We start from the raw sequence: 18,443 nt of genomic DNA, 5'->3' as shown, positions 1-18,443 counted from the left end.
TAGAGAGAGAGAGAGAGAGCACACGCACGAGTCGGGGAGGGGCAGAGGGAGAAGGAGACAGAGAGAATCCTCCAGCAGACTCCATGCTGAGTGTGAAGCCGGACAAGGGGCCCGATCCCAGGACCCTGAGACCATGACCTGAGCTGAATTCAAGAGCCACCTGCCTAGCTGACTGAACCATCCAGGTGCCCCTTTTCAAAGAGTCTTTGAAAGAGTTTTTGTGAGCTTCAAAACACACACACACACACACACACACACACACACACACACAAGCTCCTTGTTCTTATGTACATAGGATATTCTTGAAATATAATAAAAAATCTGGAAACATTTGGTTGCCTCCAGGGAGTTAAGCAGGGGCAGGGATGGAATTTTGGACCATATGAATGCATAATGCAGATAAAATATTAAAATTAAAACATCCCTAAGTAACTTACCAGGAATTTGGTTTACATAAAGAAATGCCACCTTGCTGGTGGCTCGCTTTTACTCAGTGCAGGCCACTGATGAGCGCTTCTTAGAGCTTACTTCACTTAATCCTCACAAATATTATGTGAGGAAGATGCTCTAGAGGGATTCATGGTTAGGGTATCAAATTAAGGTGGTTTGGCAGCTATCTAATGTATACGTAATAACTTTAAAAAGCATTTGTGTTATACAACATTTCAAACATATGGGAACATAGAAGTATCTTTCTCTAATTATTATTATTATTTTTAAAGATTTTATTTATTTATTTGACAGAGAAAGAGAAAGAGAGTTCACAAGCAGAGGAAGAGGGAGAAGCAGGCTCCTGGCTGAGCAGGGAGCCCGATGCGGGGCTCGATCCCAGGACCCTGGGAGCATGACCTGAGCCGAAGGCAGCCGCTTAACCAACTGAGCCACCCAGGCGCCCCTCTTTCTCTAATTATTTAAAATGTTCATAAGGGGTGGCTATGGAACTTTTCATCCAATTTGGGGTACCTCTGAGAGAGAAGGGGCTGCTGGTGAGGATCATGCTGGTATAACAAAGGTAAACTCAACAGCCCCAGATAAACTGGGTTAGAGGGTCAGTTGGAAATCAAGCATTACCATAACTGTCCACTTGTGCCTCTTCCTGGCCCATGTTACCACTGCCCCCCAAGACAGCCATGATCTTGCCGTAAACGTGCACGCTGTTCACAATCTGTGTGCGGACCCCATGGGTGTGTGTTATAAACTGTACAGAGCATTCCTTTGTATGTTCCTAAATGTTATATAAATGGGATTCTGGGTTATCACTTTTTTAAATCAGTAAGGCATTTTTTCCTCCTGTTCCTGGGAAATTAGAGGAACTGGACCAGGGAATACTGATGTATTAGCTAAGGTTCTTTTGGTTGAAAGCAACAGAAATTAATTCTGGCTAGCTTAAACCATGGAAAGATTTAATGAAGAATATTGAGGCATCTTAAGTATCTATCCCATGACTGGAAAATGGGAGGTTCAGGGCAGCTCCTGGGACATGAGCCCCAGGTAGCTATGGGTTTAATCCTTCCCTCACACGTTATCTACATGGTCAAATCAAAGTGACCCTCAGTCTCTCTATGTCTTGATTCCACTCTTCAAATTCCAGAGACAGTGAGAGAATCCAATTGGGCCAGATATCCCTCCCTGGACCAACCCCCTCTATTTTGTCACGAATGCAGGGTTATGTAGTAAGTTCATAACCACAGAGAGCCCATCCCACGGTACTGGGGCTGTTCCCAGCAGAGGGGAAATTGTGAGCTGGACACCTAAAGAGGAGACAACCATGAGTGAGCAGAGAAAATGTGGAAATGAGAAGGAAAGCTCTGTGTTGATGATTTCTTCTGAAAAGGAACAAAGAGTGTTTCCATTTGGGAATTCCTTCCTGGCATTTCTTGGGAAATTTATATGGATTCCCAAATTCTGGATTCTGAGTAAAATCGGTTGAGAAATCAGGAAAAATGGAAGACGTGTTATCATTCTCCTGGGAGAATTAAAGCTTAGTAGTCCATATAGAGACCTTGCTGGTTTGAAGAAATCCACTGACTTCAAGTTGAAACCAAGAGCAGGAAACACTGATGCAAGGAGTCAAAGGTCAAGGTTGACATTTCTGGGCTGAGGACAGGAGCCATAGGAGAGAACTGTCAGTGGGACTTTCTTGTATCTGTTGCTCTAAGTGGGTGTTCAGGGCCTTGCGGATAGTGAGTCAGTCTTGGGGATAAACATTAATAAGTTTATATGCTAGTACTTTTTACATGCATGGTGTTCTAAGAAACACCAGCTTTGGAAGCAAAATATGGCCTTAAGTCAACTATTCTGACATTTGCGTCTCTGTGGTGCTCTTAACCTTGCCAGGAGATCTGACTATTACATTATTTGAATTCTACTGAAGAGAACAATTGATGCTTTGTGGGGCTAAAATTTTCAATTAAAGAGTGATAACACTTAACTATGTTGGCATTACTTTCCAATTCCTAAATGATTTTTATTTAGCTTTTATTTTATTCATTTCTTCTGAATGTTTTCTATTATCCTGTGCCTGTATTAGGTAGAGACCATTTTTATGTTACTGGGTTTTATAATCTTGTCACAATCTATTGGTTCATAATAATAATAAGCCATGTACTTGTTATAATATCTTTTTTAAAAAAGACCACAGAAGCTTTTCATATACTCCTATTATAGAAGAGTGATTCTATGCTTATTATTTTTTTATTATGTTATGTTAGTCACCGTACAGCACATCATTAGTTTTTGATGTGGTGATCCACGATTCATTGTTTTCGTATAACACCCAGTGCTCCATGCAGTACGTGCCCTCCTTAATACCCATCACCAGGCTAACCCATCCCCCCACCCCCCTCCCCTCTAGAACCCTCAGTTTGTTTCTCAGAGTCCATCGTCTCTCATGGTTCGTCTCCCCCTCCGATTCCCCCCCTTCATGTTTCCCTTCCTTCTCCTAGTGTCCTCCATGCTGTTCCGTATGTTCCACGAATAAGTGAAACCATCTGATAATTGACTTTCTCTGCTTGACTTATTTCACGTAGCATCATCTCCTCCAGTCCCATCCATGTTGATGTAAAAGTTGGGTATTCATCCTTTCTGATGGCTGAGTAATATTCCATTGTATATATGAACCACATCTTCTTTATCCATTCGTCTATTGAAGGGCATCTTGGCCCTTTCCACAGTTTGGCTATTGCGGGCATTGCTGCTATGAACATTGGGGTGCATGTGGCCCTTCTTTTCACTACATCTGTGTCTTTGGGGTAAATACCCAGGAGTGCAATTGCTAGGTCATAGGGTAGCTCTATTTTTAATTTTTTTGAGGCACCTCCACACTGTTTTCCAAAGTGGCGGTACCAACTCGCATTCCCACCAACAGTGTAAGAGGGTTCCCCTTTCTCCACAACCTCGCCAACATTTGTTGTTTCTTGCCTCATCAATTTTTGCCATTCTAACTGGTGTAAGGTGGTATCTCAGTGTGGTTTTGATTTGAATTTCCCTGATGGCTAAAATGATGATGAACATTTTTTCATGTGTCTGTTAGCTATTTGTATGTCTTCTTTGGAGAAGTGTCTGTTCATGTCTTCTGCCCATTTTTTGACTTATTTATTTTTTGGGTGTTGAGTTTGAGAAGTTCTTTATAAATCTTGGATATCAGCCCTTTGTCTGTAGTGTCACTCGCAAAAATCTTCTCCCATTCTGTGGGTTGCCTCTTTGTTTTGTTAACTGTTTCCTTTGCTGGGCAGAAGCTTTTTATCTTGATGAAGTCCCAAAAGTTCATTTTCGCTTTTGTTTCCCTTGCCCTTGGAGACGTGTCTTGAAAGAAATTGCTGCGGCTGATGTCAAAGAGGTTACTGCCCATGTTCTCCTCTAGGATTTTGATGGATTCCTGTCTCACATTGAGGTCTTTCATCCATTTAGAATTTATCTTTGTGTATGGTGTAAGAGAATGGTCGAGTTTCATCCTTCTTTATATAGCTGTCCAATTTTCCCAGCACCATTTATTGAAGAGACTGTCTTTTTTCTATTGCATATTTTTTCCTGCTTTGTTGAAACTTATTTGACCATAGAGTTGAGGGTCCATATCTGGGCTCTCTATTCTGTTCCATTGGTCTATGTGTCTGTTTTTGTGCCAGTACCATGCTGTCTTGGTGATCACAGGTTTGGAGTATAGCTCGAAATCAGGCAACGTGATGCCCCCCACTTTGTTTTTCTTTTGCAACATTTACTTGGTGATTTGGGGTCTTTTCTGATTCCATACAAATTTTAGGATTGTTTGTTCCAGCACTTTGGAAAATGTCATTGGTGTTTTGATGGGGATGGCATTGAAGGTATAGATTGCTCTGGGCTGCATAGACATTTTAACAATGTCTATTCTTCCGGTCCATGAGCATGGAATGTTTTTCCATCTTTTTGTGTCTTCTTCAATTTCTTTCATGAGTGTTCTGTAGTTCCTAGAGTATAGATCCTTTATCTCTTTGGTTAGGTTTATTCCAAGGTATCTTATGGTTGAGATTATTCCCGGCATATTCTCAGACCATAATGCTTTAAAACTGGAACTCAATCACAAGAAAAAATTTGGAAGAAATTCAAACACTTGGAAGCTAAAGACCACTCTGCTTAAGAATGTTTTGTCAACCAAGAAATCAAAGAAGAACTTAAACAATTCATGGAACCAATGAGAATGAAAACACGTCGGTCCAAAACCTATGGGATACTGCAAAGGCGGTCCTAAGGGGGAAATACATAGCCATCCAAGCCTCACTCAAAAAAATAGAAAAATCCCAAACTCACCAACTAACTCTACACCTTAAAGAACTAGAGAAAAAGCAACAAACTATGCCTAAGCCATGCATTAGAAGAGAAATAATTTAGATTAGAGCAGAGATAAATGAATTAGAAACCAGAAATACAGTAGAGCATATCAACGAAACTAGAAGCTGGTTCTTTGGAAAGAATTAATTAGATCAATAAACCACTGGCCAGACTTACCCAAAAGAAAGGAGAAAGGACCCAAATTAATAAAATTATGAATGGAAGGGATGAGATCACGACAACACCAAGGAAATAGAAACAATTATTAGAAATCATTATCAACAACTATATACTGATACATTAAGCAACCTGGAAGAAATGGATGCATTCCTGGAAGCCTATAAACTACCAAGACTGAAACAGGAAGAAATAAACAACCCGAATAGACCAATAACCAGTAACAAGATTGAAGCAGTGATCAAAAACAAGAGTCCAGGGACTGATGGATTCCCTGGGGAATTCTACCAAACATTCAAAGAAGAAATAATACCTATTCTCCTGAAGCTGTTTCAAAAAATAGAAATAGCTTCCAGACTCAGAGAAAGCTTCCAGACTCATTCTATGAAGCCAGCATGACCTCGATCCCCAAACCAGGCAGAGACCCCATCAAAAAGGAGAATTTCAGACCGATATCCCTGATGAATATAAATGCCAAAATTCTCCACAAAATCCTAGCTAATAACATCCAACAGTACATTGAAAGGATCATCTACCATGACGAAGTGGGATTTATCCCTGGGATGCAAGGGTGGTTCAACATTCGCAAATCAATCAATGTGATAGAACACATTAATAAGAGGAGAGAGAAGAATCATATGGTCCTCTCAATTGATGCAGAAAAAGCATTTGACAAAATACAGCATTCTTTCCTGATTAAAACTCTTCAGAGTATAGGGATAGCATGAATATTCCTCAATTTCATAAAATCCATCTATGAAAGACCCACAGGGAATATGATTCTCAACGGGGAAAAGCAGAGAACATTTCCCTTAAGATCAGGAACATGTCAAGGATGCCCACTCTCACCACTATTGTTCAACACAGTACTAGAAGTCCTAGCAACAGCAATCAGACAACAAAAAGAAATAAAAGGCATTCAAATTGGCAAAGAAGTCAAACTCTCTCTCTTTGCAGATGACCTGATACTTTATGTAGAAAATCCAAAAGACTCCACTCCCAACTCATACAGCAATTCAGTAATGTGGCAGGATACAAAATCAATGCACAGAAATCAGTTGCTTTCTTATACACTAACAATGTAACTGCAGAAAGAGAAATTAGAGAATTGATTCCATTTACAATAGCACCAAAAACCATATGCTTCTATGCTTATTATTATGGCTACTTCTTTTTCTTTTCTTTTTTTTAAAGATTTATTTATTTATTTGAGAGAGAGCACACATGAGCGTGTGTGCACATGAGCTGGGGGAAGGGGCAGAGGGAGAGGGAGAAAGAGAATCCCAAGCAGACTCCCTTCCCCGCGAAGCATGGAGCCAGACAGATGCTCAGTCTCATAACCCTGAGATCATGACCTGAGCTGAAATCAAGAGTTGGTCACTTAACCGACTGAGCCACCCAGGCATCCTGTGGCTATTTATTTTTCAAAAGTATCTAAGTAAAGTGTTACAAAACTTATGGAATAACATGAATTCTGGAGTCCCTGATAATTCTCAGAAATTCCATTTCCTCATTCTTGAATCCCAATAATTAATATCTGTCAAAAATTTGGATGCAGTGTAAGGGAGTAGAATGCTACGTTGGATACCTGGTAGGGTTCGCGGTGAAGGGTTATTGTTTATCTCTGAGCTATTCTCACCAATGATGTCCCCACATAAGTCACACTCATTGGGGCACTAAGATACACGAAGACAACTGCTATTGGGTACAAACCTCCCTGTTGATTTCAGTCCCTGCTGAAATTTGGAAAAATCAATTGCATGAGAAATGAGAAGTGACCCTTTCCTGGCTTCCAGGGAAATATTAGAAACAAGAGGGAGAGAAATGCTGAACAATGAAGGTGCCCATGGGCTTCTGGTTGAAGTTGATGGTCATGTTTTAATCCAAGAAACCCTGATCATCGGCATCACTTTGGGGTTAAAACATTGTGTCCAGAAAACCCCAGGTTAGAAGGCAGTTGTTGTGGGCTTGAGTTATTTTTCTCTATGTGCTTGAGTTAATTTTCAAATCAATTGTGCCCTCTGTGGATGTGCTCTGAGGGAATGAACAAAAGACTGGAGGCATCCCATGGGGAAAACTGATCTCCATGGGCATGGCATGTAGAATTGTTGGGGACAGTGGTTCCTGACACATGGGTGAGTGAGACCTGTACAGGGCCTGGGCTGGCCCAGAGGGGCTGACAATGACATCTACATCTGCTTGCAGACCCGAAATGGACTGGCCCTGATGACACAGTATTTCTTTTTCATTCATTCATTCATTCATTCATTCATTCACTTATTTATTGAGAAAGAGAGAGTGCGCACCTGCGTGAGCAGGGGAAAGGGCAGAGGGAGAGAGACAATCTCTCTCTGAGTGCAGAGCCGGACTTGGGGCTCGATCCCAGGACCCTGAGATCATGACCTGAGCTGAAATCAAGAGTCCACTGCTCAACTGACTGAGCCACCCAGGGGCCCCAGTATTTTTTTTAACTGAAGTATAATTCACATACAATGTTATATTGGTTTCAGGTATATGATCTAATATTCCAACAATTCTGTACATTACTCAGTGTACTTTTATTTTTTTAAGACTTTATTTATTTGAGAGAGAGAGTGAGGGAGAGAGAAAGAGAGAGCACAGGCAGGGGGACGGGGAGAAGCAGGCTCCCCACTAAGCAGGGAGCCCGACTCAGGGCTTGATCCCAGGATCCCAAGATCATGACCTGAGCCGAAGGCAGACATTCAATTGACTGAGCCACCCAGGGGCCCCTACTCAGTGTACTTTATTCCCCTTTATCTATTTCAACCATCCCTCCCCCCACCTCCCTTCTGGTAACCATCAGTTTGTTCTCTGTATTTAAGAGTCTGTTTCTTGTTTGTTTGTCTCTTTTTTCTTTGTTTTGTTTCTTCCACATATGGTTGAAATCATTCGGTATGTCTTTCTTTGACTAACTTATTTCACTTAGCATTTTACCCTCTAGATCCATCCATGTTGTCATAAATGGTGAGATCTCATTCTTCCTATGGCTGAATAATATTCCCTTGTATGTGTGTGGGTGTGTATGTATATATGCATGTATATGTATCACATCTTTTTTATCCGTTGATCCTGGTTCGTGTCCATATCTTGGCTGTTGTAACACAGTATTTCATATTAGTCATGCAAATTGACCCAGACTTCATGGCTAAAAAAAAATCCATTCATAAGGGAGGAATCCTGGCTAGTACGACATACTTGATATTTAACTGTGTGATGTAGGTGGATATAAAATAGCTTTCTAAAAAAGGACTTTACATAGGAATGTTAGGTATTTATTCAGAGATTGGCCATATATTGGGGGAGAGGGGATCCCCTCCTAAAACCCAAAACCCAAGAAAGATGCCATGTAGGCTATGGTTGTAAATGACTAATGCAATGCAATGTTAGTGGAACATGGAAAATACATTTCCTTTATAATAAAGACCTAAGTTGTTACTTTTTGAAGCCTTAAAAACAAAATTCAACTATTAAAAAAGTGTAGAGATACTTTTAGAAAATCTCTTACCTTTTATGAAATAAAGCATTTTGATAAGATGACTTATAAACTTGTCAGCCATCTGCTCCTGTATATCACTGATGCTTCTAGATACCGTGGGGACCCCTGGAGATGGAATATTCAGTTTTGGCCGACCGGTGGCCGATTATTTTTAGGTAAAAGTGAATTGAGATGCAACCTTTTGCTCTCCCCAAACCACAGTTTTTACAAGTTAGTCAATGAACATTAAATGCTTTTCAGAGTTGGGGCCAGAGCACACCGTAGTCAGGAGACCACACCTGTAAGAGTTTTCCATCAACTTCTCATGTGGGCCTCAGGGGATTTCTAACAGCACTCCTGTATTCCTGGGCTTCCCGTGGCTACCTCCAAAACCAAACTAGGGAGAACTGAAGAGTCCACGTATTAGGCTGATGGCTCTTTTTGCACAGTTGCTTACAAAACACTTAAGGGTCAGTTAAAATAATTTTTTTTCATCTTTAATAGGAGTTCACTAATTTGCAAGTGATGGCATGCTGGCTATTGTGATGAAAAGGTTAATTAGCCATAATCTATGGCCGCCGTCAAAGACAATCCTGTCTGATACAAAGATTCAGAATCATCATTATTATAGTAATAGGAATTATGTTAGTACTATTTTAATAATTATTTAATGGTGACATTTAATAATAATAACAATACTTACGTTCCAGGCTCCATGCTAAGCAATCTGCAAGTATTAGCTCTCTGAATATGATGATCAACCATGGGAGATAGGTGACGTTATGTTCATTTTCCAGATGCAGAAACTGAGCTTTAGGGAGGGTAAGCATCTTGTCCAAGGCCACACAGGCAGTCATTGATGAAGGTGGGAAACAGAGTTTTGAAGCCTGACACACAAGAACATAGAGATCAGTGTACAAACGTTTGCAAGATACACATGCAATATGTTCCTTTCCATCACTTGAACATTCACTCAGTGGCCTTCTAGTGAGGGAGGTAGAGAAGCAGCAAGTTCTGTTGGAATTGTGATATGTTATTTCATTTGCTGGGGAACAGAAGGCTTAGTGGAAGGCGGTGTGTTTTAGGAGAAATAAGTAGTTGACTTTCCCCATGACCAGAAACTATTGGGGTGGATTAAAAAGAGTACATCCAAGATGTCCACCCGGGAGATTTTCTACCTGCTTTTCTGCTTCTTGTCCTGTACTTTTGGTATTTCTTCTGCTCTTAGCGTCAGTGAGTCAACGGCCTGTTTTTAGCACTGCCTGTGTGCACAGACGTGGACCCTGCCTGAACAGGGGTGTGTAATTACCATGGGCCAAATATGCGTGCTAGTCTTTCCTGCCAGCAGTGGGTGAAGAATGGTGGCGTGTGTGTGTGGGGCGGGGGGGGGAGGTGTATGGAAGAACAGAACATATAAAATAAAATTATCTATAAATATATTTAATTCATTTTAAGTCTCAAAATTGCTCAAGGGTATTTTTTTTTTTAATTGGGCAATTCAACCTGTTCCCCTTGGCACGTTCTGATAAGTTCATACATGGAAGCCTGAGAGAAATTAATCTTTTAATGCCTCACAAGTGAAAAAGGAAATTATAGAATGATGTAGCTGGAAGGGACCCCAGAGATCTAAAGTGTTTCATGGAATATTCATGTCTTTGATGTGTTAATAGGTGTTTTGCAAAAGACCTTACTTTACCATGGTCAGGTAAGATGTGGAAATGCTAGGTTAAAGTTAAATAGGTTTCTTTTCTGTGGAACTTCACGGTCTTTAATATGCTAATGTGCTTTGTGAATCTACAACACTTATTTGACCCTCCCCCCAAATTCTTTTTGTGGGAAATGCAGGTCTGGCTGAGGCAGCTAGTGTAGCCTCTCTCAAGATGGCAGCTGACACCTTTTCGAGAGCAAGGAAGTCCCAAGGGGAAAGAAGGATGGATCAGTTGCTCCTGTTACGTACCAGGAATTCTCAGTGAAATGCCTTTCCCTAGAGGCTCAGAGAAGGCTGAGAGGCACCTCGGCAAAAAGGGCTCCCCTTCATTGTAAGCCACACCGCAGAGAAGTGTGAACACAGCACAAAGGGGTGACCGGCCCCTTAAAATCAGGAAAATGTATTTTATCCCCGCCCTAGCCCCCTGGGGACCCTTGAAGGGGGAAAGGGGGCTGTCACCAGGCTATAGTCACAAAGCTAACCTGAGTCTTTGCCTAGACAAACTGGGCATGTGAGTTTAGGCAGAGAAGCACCAGTTTAAAAACTCTCAGAGCTTTTAGTATGAAAATGTGCATTGTAACGCTCCAAGAATGAGGTAGAGTGTGTAGGATTTTTAAGTTGCTTGACCATGTAGCTCTTGCTTTGTGCGGCATGTGGGAGGCAGTCATGTTCTGAGGAAAGCCCTTTGGGAAACACTGATCTAATCCGACCTTCTCATTTTACCAGTGAGCAGCTAAGGACAAGGCATTTCTTCTGTGGGGCCCTCTCAGGTTCCTTTCTCCATCACTGTAACACAGTTATTGGAACTAACTTGACCAATTCTGAGGACAGCTTTGAAGAGGTTTCTTTAGTTCATAAACTTTTTTGTACGTTTCAAGGGTAAATTTACTCTATATCTTGAATTAACATTGTCAAAAACCACAGATTCATTCAACCAATGTGTATAGAATATCGCCTCTTCCCAAAGACCCTTTCCACACAGTGGTGGTCTACAAAGATGTAAGTTACTCCTTGAGGGAGAGGACATTAATAATAACAATAAGTATGATATGGATGGCGATACTATGAACGTCTAACATTCATCAAATGCCTGTTTGTCAGACACTATATACCAAGTACTTTAATCCTCCCAACAACCAGTGAGGTGAGGATGATAATGATTCTTATTTCGCAGTGAGGATATCAGGTGAGGAGAGGTTAAGGAATTATTCCAAGGTCACATACAGCTGGAGGAGAGAAGCCTGTGAAGCATTCCTTATCAGCGATGCAAAGTGCTGTATGACTTTAGCGAAAAGAACAATACGTTTTGAAAGACTTGATAGGTGCAAGTGTCACTTACGCGGGGGACAATTATGGTGCTCACCCATCTCTCCTCCCTCTGGGGAACAACACCCGCTTACTTTGGCGTAACTCCAAAGACACTGTGGGGTCTGGCTATGTGGTGGGGCACATTGCCTTGAGCTGGACCAGAGTCTTTGGGGATGTGGGGATCAGAACCAAGGGAAGAGGTTTTCCTCTTGGCTGGTAAAACTGTAAAAGCTTGTCTGAGATGTGCGTGCCTTGCCCTTAGCCCTGTGGAAGGGGCTGGGCTTTGGTAGGAGAAACAAGGTTGGAGGTGGAGAGATGGAAGAGTAGATCTTCTGGTCACCTCTGAGGCTTGGAGGCTGAGTCCTTCTCTTCTTTACTGGAGCAGAGGATTTACTACCTTCTCTTCTGGGAATGATACTGCCCTTCCTTGCAAAAGAAAATGTTATTAGACAGTGATTTAAAAACCCCTGTGCCATAGGGATATACACAGATCCTTAGAAGTGTTGAGGTTCTGTCTGTTGGTTGCTACAGGGGAATGGGCTCTTGAGGGTCCAAGGAGAGAGTGGAGGTAAAACAAAAACAAAAATATATTTTAAAAAAACACAATGACAACCCAACTTTGGTGTTTAAGAGGATAGCTAAAAAGTCCCAACAGGATTCTGTTGGTGGCTTCAGTGGTTTCCCCATCACACTTCAATGGTATTAATAAAAACAAGAGTTCGGACTGACTGCACATGCCATCTCACCCACTCCCTCGATCTCCCAGAAAACCTCCCTTTTCTCATCTGTAAAATGGGAATGATATGAATGCCATTCCTTCTTCTTTTGTTTTGAGTCTCCAAAGAGAAAACAGATGCAAAGCCTTTTGCCAACTGCAAAACAGCATGTAAGTGTGAGCTCCTATTCACACTCATCTTACTGTGATCAAACACTTTCTAACCCTGCAGCAAGTCAAGTTTGGTCCCAGCCAGTGGAGGGTATTTGGGGGGAGGAGAAGAAGCAAGAGATTTCAGGACAGTCACCTTAGTGGGTGCAAAAATGCTTGGAGGGTGAAAGGTGATAGAAACAAAAAAACAAATAACAGTTGTTTCTTTCCTCTTTGGATTTTATCCTTTTGATGCATTCTCTCTTCACTTCTGTTTTCTATGGAATATTTCTTGGTTTTGGGTTTTAGGTGGACTTTATGCAGACAAGGCAGAACATCCCTAGCCCCTGCAGGATAAGGCGCATGGAAGGGACGCAAAAGAGTTCCTGGTACTCTGTCCTTGTTGAATTTGGGTTTATTCATTCATTAAACAGGGCTTTACACTTCTCCTCTTGAAAATGATTGATCCGGGTAGGAGCTCTGTAGTGTGGACAAATACAGTGTGGGGCCAGCCTGTTTCTAAGCATGAGCTGGGCTAGGGAGGGTGAGAGGAGTAAGAAGAATAAAGAAGTACGCGTCTGTGTTGCTGTTGTTGCAACCACCACAACAAACAGGGGAAGAAAAGTTTCCACGCTGCAGATCTCGCTGCCTTGAGAGAGCCCAGGGAAAAGTGTGGATGGTTGGATGGGTCCTGCTGGATTGAAGGGCCTGACAGTCTGTGATTCCCTGCAACAAATGGTAGTGGTGGGGTGTGTACTCACACACACAGACACACATGCAACGCTCAGCCTCCAATTTCAGCACTGGCAGAAGATAACAATTCTCAGTTCGCCTTTCCAGGGTTATTTTTGGCCGGGGCTGTTCGCTGGTGGCAAAAGTTTCAGCCCCCTCCCAACTCCCTCCCTTGTCCTTGTTCAAAAGAGAAACTTGGGCTTGTTAACGGCTCACTTGCAGGGAGACCCGGAGACAGGGCTGCGGTGGGAGGGAAGAGGGAGTGGGGGTCTGGGAGAGGTCCACAAATCCTGCTCAAGCTCTCACCACCCCACCCTCCGGGCTGTTTTCTAGCAGGGGGTGTGCTCCCGGAGAGAAGCGATCGTTGGGAAAGTCTGGGGCCAGGCGCGCGAGCAGGGTCGCCGGGGTCGGGCTAGCCGGCCCTGGGACACCCCGAGAGTGAGTCCAGCTGGGGCCCAGATCCTGCCGGCGCCTCGCGCCATCCGGCTGGAGAGGGATTTGGACGGGAGCAAACTTTCTGGGAAGGTAGAGGCCGAACTCTGCTGGGCGACGCGGAGAGGGAGGACTGTCGGTGCCGCGGGAGGGCGCAGGGCGCAGGGCGCGGGCCGGCTGCGGAGGGGGCCGGGGCCGGGGCGCGAGGCGGAGCCCGGGCGCGCAGCCAAGCCGGTGGGGGGGGCGGGGGGGGGTTAGCCCGGCGGGCTGCAGATTCCCTCGGGCTCCCGGGAGCCGCGGCAGGACCGGCCAGGAGGCGCCATGGAGGGGAGCCCCATCCCGGTGCTGACGGTGCCCACCGTGCCCTACGAGGACCAGCGGCCGGCCGGCGGCGGGGGACTGCGGCGGCCCACCGGCCTCTTCGAGGGCCAGCGCAACTACCTGCCCAACTTCATCCAGAGCGTGCTGTCGTCCATCGACCTGCGTGACCGCCAGGGCTGCACCATGGTGGTGGGCAGCGACGGCAGGTACTTCAGCAGGACGGCCACCGAGATCGTGGTGCAGATGGCCGCGGCCAACGGGGTGAGTGACCTGCCCCGGCCGACCCTCGCCTCCCGCCGCGCCGCCGCTGTGCGCGGGCCCCGCCCTGCCCCCTCCAGCCTGCCGCCCCGCGTCCGACCCCCATCCCCACCCCCACCGCCACCCTGGCCCCTGGCTCTCCCAGGTCCTCTCCTCCCGGGTCCCCGAAAGGCCTTCAAGGTTCCGCCTCCAGGGAACCTGCCACATCGCCCTGAGCCCTCCCCGGCTCTCTGCCCACGTCCCGCACCTGCCCGCGTTCCTTTTGGGCCTTCTCTTCCCCAACCCTTTAAAACTATCTATTCTGACCGCATTCACTACCCTCCCTCCCCCCACTTCTTTCCTAAGCTGCCAACATAGTGGTTACCCCCTTCCTTCTTTTTTCTCCTGTGTCCTATCTGCTGTTCTCTTCTTCCCCCCTAAATTTTGGCTCTGCCAGATTTAACAGTAGTGTTGTCTCAAACACACGCGTGCGTACACACACACACACACACACACACACACACACACACTCCAGTGTGGATCCCTGACATGTTTGGCAAGAGTAGACCCTAAAGATTTTTAATATACGTGGTTCGTTAACCCAGTGGAATTACTTCACTATTAATCTGATTGGGGTAGAGCTGGGGTGGAGATCACTTTGATGGCATACAGCCTGGGCTCTCAGTGGTGTGTGTGTGTGTGTGTGTGTGTGTGTGTGTGTGTGTGTGTGTGTGTGTGTGTTGGGGGAGGTGTTATCTCTCAATGATCTGAAATGAGACTTGCCATGCCTTTCTTAAAGCAATTCCTGACTTCTCTGCAAGAGGCTCTTTGGCGGTTGACAGCATTTTGTACCTCTTCTCCCTTTCAGTTTTCATCCTCAGTTCCTCTCTCTTCTCCCACGACCTCTGCAGACCTTGGGTTTTTCTCCTTCTCCCTCCTTCCTTTCTGTCCTACAACTAGAAACCCCTTCTGGCATCAACCCGTACCCCTGTGTCCTCCTTCCCAAACCCCACAGCCTCTGTGGACTTCTGCAAGAGGGAGACCTCACTTCAGGGGTCTTTGTGAGAAATGTCTAAAAGAGTCATTTCAGCCTTGTTCATACAGTCAGATCCCCACACATAGTACATTTAAGCGGAATGCCTACAGATGTATAAATGAGTGCGAACATTGAAAAAAAGTGAAACTAAACAACTGTCTGGCTTGTGGATTCCCTTTCTCCTTCCTGAGCCCCTCCTTTTAATTTTCTCCCTTCCTTTCTTTCTTTTTGTTTTTCAGTCTTTGGTGTTGTCCACGCTCCATGTTTGTCTACTCTGATTCCCCTCTCTCAGTGTTTTAGGGGTGGGGAAAGTGGATTTTTTTTCCCTAAATAAAAGAACCCAAAAGCAATTGGGAGAAAAGCGCCGAGGGGTGACATGGGTGGTGGAGCTGGGATTTCCAACCCCAGCAGATGATGCAGCTGGTGATACAGGACTTGTATTTCTCTCTGGCTCCTTACTTGGGATTGATAAAAGTTGGCTTGAATCAGGGAGTTGGAGAAAGGTTGACAAATGGTCTTTTACTCTTGTCTGACAAAGCTGTTCCCGTGGGGTGATGGAGAATAAGGAGCCTTGGGAGAGCTGGGGCAGCCCTTATGCTCCTTCCTGGGCCAATTTTTCCAGCGAATGAGAGAAACATCCACTTATTTATTGTGGGTGAGGATATTTTTGAAGCTACAGTTGTCGATTTGCAGGGGCAAGGTATTATTATGCTTTCTTATTTCTTGGCACACGTTCCCATGAAGACTCTTCAACTTGTTACTTCAATGGGTCTTCTCTGGTAACTACATTTTATTAACTTTAAGGGTGGAGTTTATTTTAGGAGATAGTTAGCATGTTAATAAATGGTTAAAATAGAGCCATGCTTAACCTCACGGTTGTTACAAGGACAGAATGACAAGTCCTAATCCACCCAGAATCACCATCTCTTCAATAATCTGAAAGTATTACTTCTAGAATGGGTGGGTATGGGTGAAGGGAATGGTCAACATTTATCAAAGTTTCAGGCAGCAAGTTTTAACCAGTCTTTTCCTCATTTTGTTCATCTTCTTGAGGGCTTTTTGCTCAAGCAAAGTGAACAATCAGAAGGCTGGCTTCAGGAGAAAAGGGGTTTACCGTGAGCAAAATTGGTCTTGAATGATGGCAAATTAATGGGAATGCACTTGTCTCCTGACTTGGCCCGTAGAGTTACACTCAAGAATGAGGACCTTTGATTCTAAAAACTTTGCCCCTCTTGATTTCCCATTGGGTATTCATAAATGGGCTAGAAAAACAGTAGAAAAATAGAATTTATTTTCTTTGAACTGACTTGAATCTGAGTGGGTAGGCTGCCTCTCTGTATCTGAAAAATCTTGGTTTTGATAGAAAAAGTTAATTTTACTAAGCAGTTTAATATAACAAACTATAGTTGCTCTTTGATTATATAATTGCTAGAGGAGAAGAGAAGTTTGAAATTTCCAAAATGATGAACTGCACTACTTATGTTTTAGTATATCATAAAGTTTGAAATAGATTCCCAGACATATACCCTGTACAATTTGGGATAAAAAATTTTTTATTGTAAAATTATGAAAATTTCAAACTTTCAGAAAAGTGGAGAGAATAGAGAAATGACATCCATATGCCCATACACTAGGCTGTTAACTTTTTCCTATATTTGTTTCATCTTTTTTGAGGGCTAAAGTATTTTAAAGTATATTTTAAAAATGACATTTTACACATTTTATCCCTAAATTCAGTAGGGATCTCTAAAAACCAAGAATAACTTTCTTGATAGTTACAATATCATTATCATCCCAAACAAAATAAAAAAGGATTTCTTCATTTATTACCCAGTCCACATTCAGATTTCCTCAGTTATTCTGAAATGTCTTTTGTCGCTGTTTCTTCAAACTAGTTTCTTCTAATCAAGGAATACATATTGCACTAGGTTATATCTTAAATCTCCTTTAACCTAGAAAATATCTCCCTCTTTATTTTTATTCTTTGTTAATGAAATTGACTTATTGAAGAGGCTGGGTCGATTGGTTGTCTTGTAGAATGCCCCCCTCTGCTCCCCATTTCTGAAATTTTCTGATTTTTTTTTAATGGTGTCATTTAACTTTTCATTATATTGCCTGTGTGTGTGGGGGGGTGTAACTAGAAATTGGTTCTAAAGGCTTAATTAGATTCAGGCTCAACAAAATTTTTTTTTTTTTGCAAGACTATTTTGTAGGCGATGGTGTATATTCATGTTGTATCGTGTCAGGAAACAATCTCTGGATGACCAGTTGTTCATGATACTGAGATGATTATAGGGCTGTTGTGGTGATTGCCTCTGTTTTCCAGGCTTTTCCCCCTCGGCACTGGCCAGTAGCCTGTGGGGCGAGGTTTGTACCATATGAATATCTAGTTCCAGTCAAACTTTACTCAGTTGTTTAGCATCCTGGCTTGAGTAGATTATTTCATTAGCAGTTTCAAAATGATTTTTGAATCCTCTAATCCCATCTACATGCTTCAGCTAGCATTTTTCTAAAAATTGGGTATTTTCCTCACTATTGGGCTCTCCCGTAATATAGTTCCTTCTAGAAAAGCAGAATATATGTTTATTTCTTTCCCTTTTTAAAAAAAGATTTTATTTATTTACTTCAGAGAGAGAGAGAGAATGAGAGATAGAAAGCACAAGAGGGAAGAGGGTCAGGGGGAGAAGCAGACTCCCGGCTGAGCAGGGAGCCCGATGCGGGACTCGATCCCAGGACTCCAGGATCATGACCTGAGCCGAAGGCAGTTGCTTAACCAACTGAGCCACCCAGGCGCCCTATTTCTTTCCCTTTTTAAATTACCAATTTTCAGAGTCAGGATTCGGTGAAATAGCCACTTCCCCTGTTGACACATGAATTTGTTTGGCTTTGCTTTTGCTCTTTTGAGTATCACTGTGGACTCCTGAATTTTTATATAATCCATTTGAATGAATTTGTAAATAAGTGAGAAGACATTTTTACCTGTTTTTGTAATTTTTATATGGCTGTGTGAACTTATTTAAAAAGTCCCCAGAAGTATTTTTATTCTCTTTTAAAGATATAGACTGTGTCATAACATATGGGCCAAAAGAAAAATAACTACTAAGTATGAGAGTAACTAGCATCATTTAAATGAATTGCAAAACTTAGTTTGTTACTAATTTAAACTTAGTTTGTAAGTAAGTGATTTTTTATTATTATGTTAATCACCATATCCTATTTCTTTTTCCATTTGCTTCAGATACTCTTCAGGGGTTTAGATCCTCTAGGTATCAATTTATTTTACTCTCTTAAAGATTTCAAGAGCTAAATGTAAATAATGGCTACATTA

The 18,443-nt window shown here is 43.0% G+C and overlaps 1 protein-coding gene across 2 annotated transcripts in view; it reads left to right on the top strand.

Annotated features, from left to right (window-relative positions):
* The first annotated feature begins 13,770 nt into the window (after positions 1 to 13,770).
* The window catches only part of PGM5 (phosphoglucomutase 5), a 209,583-nt gene continuing 204,910 nt past the window's right edge, over positions 13,771 to 18,443 (top strand). The window contains exon 1 of one of the 2 annotated variants that reach the window (XM_027616806.2): positions 13,771 to 14,103. In XM_027616806.2, coding sequence (XP_027472607.1) covers positions 13,843 to 14,103 — 261 coding nt within the window. In that variant the 5' untranslated portion in view covers positions 13,771 to 13,842. The remainder of the gene's footprint in view (positions 14,104 to 18,443) is intronic. The other variant, XM_027616805.2, reaches the window with a different exon arrangement.

Source organism: Zalophus californianus, chromosome 13 (assembly GCF_009762305.2).
Source record: "Zalophus californianus isolate mZalCal1 chromosome 13, mZalCal1.pri.v2, whole genome shotgun sequence".
Taxonomy (NCBI): Eukaryota; Metazoa; Chordata; class Mammalia; order Carnivora; family Otariidae; genus Zalophus; species Zalophus californianus.
The sequence above is the reverse complement of the archived record's forward strand: the minus strand, read 5'-3'. Positions and strand labels throughout refer to the sequence as shown.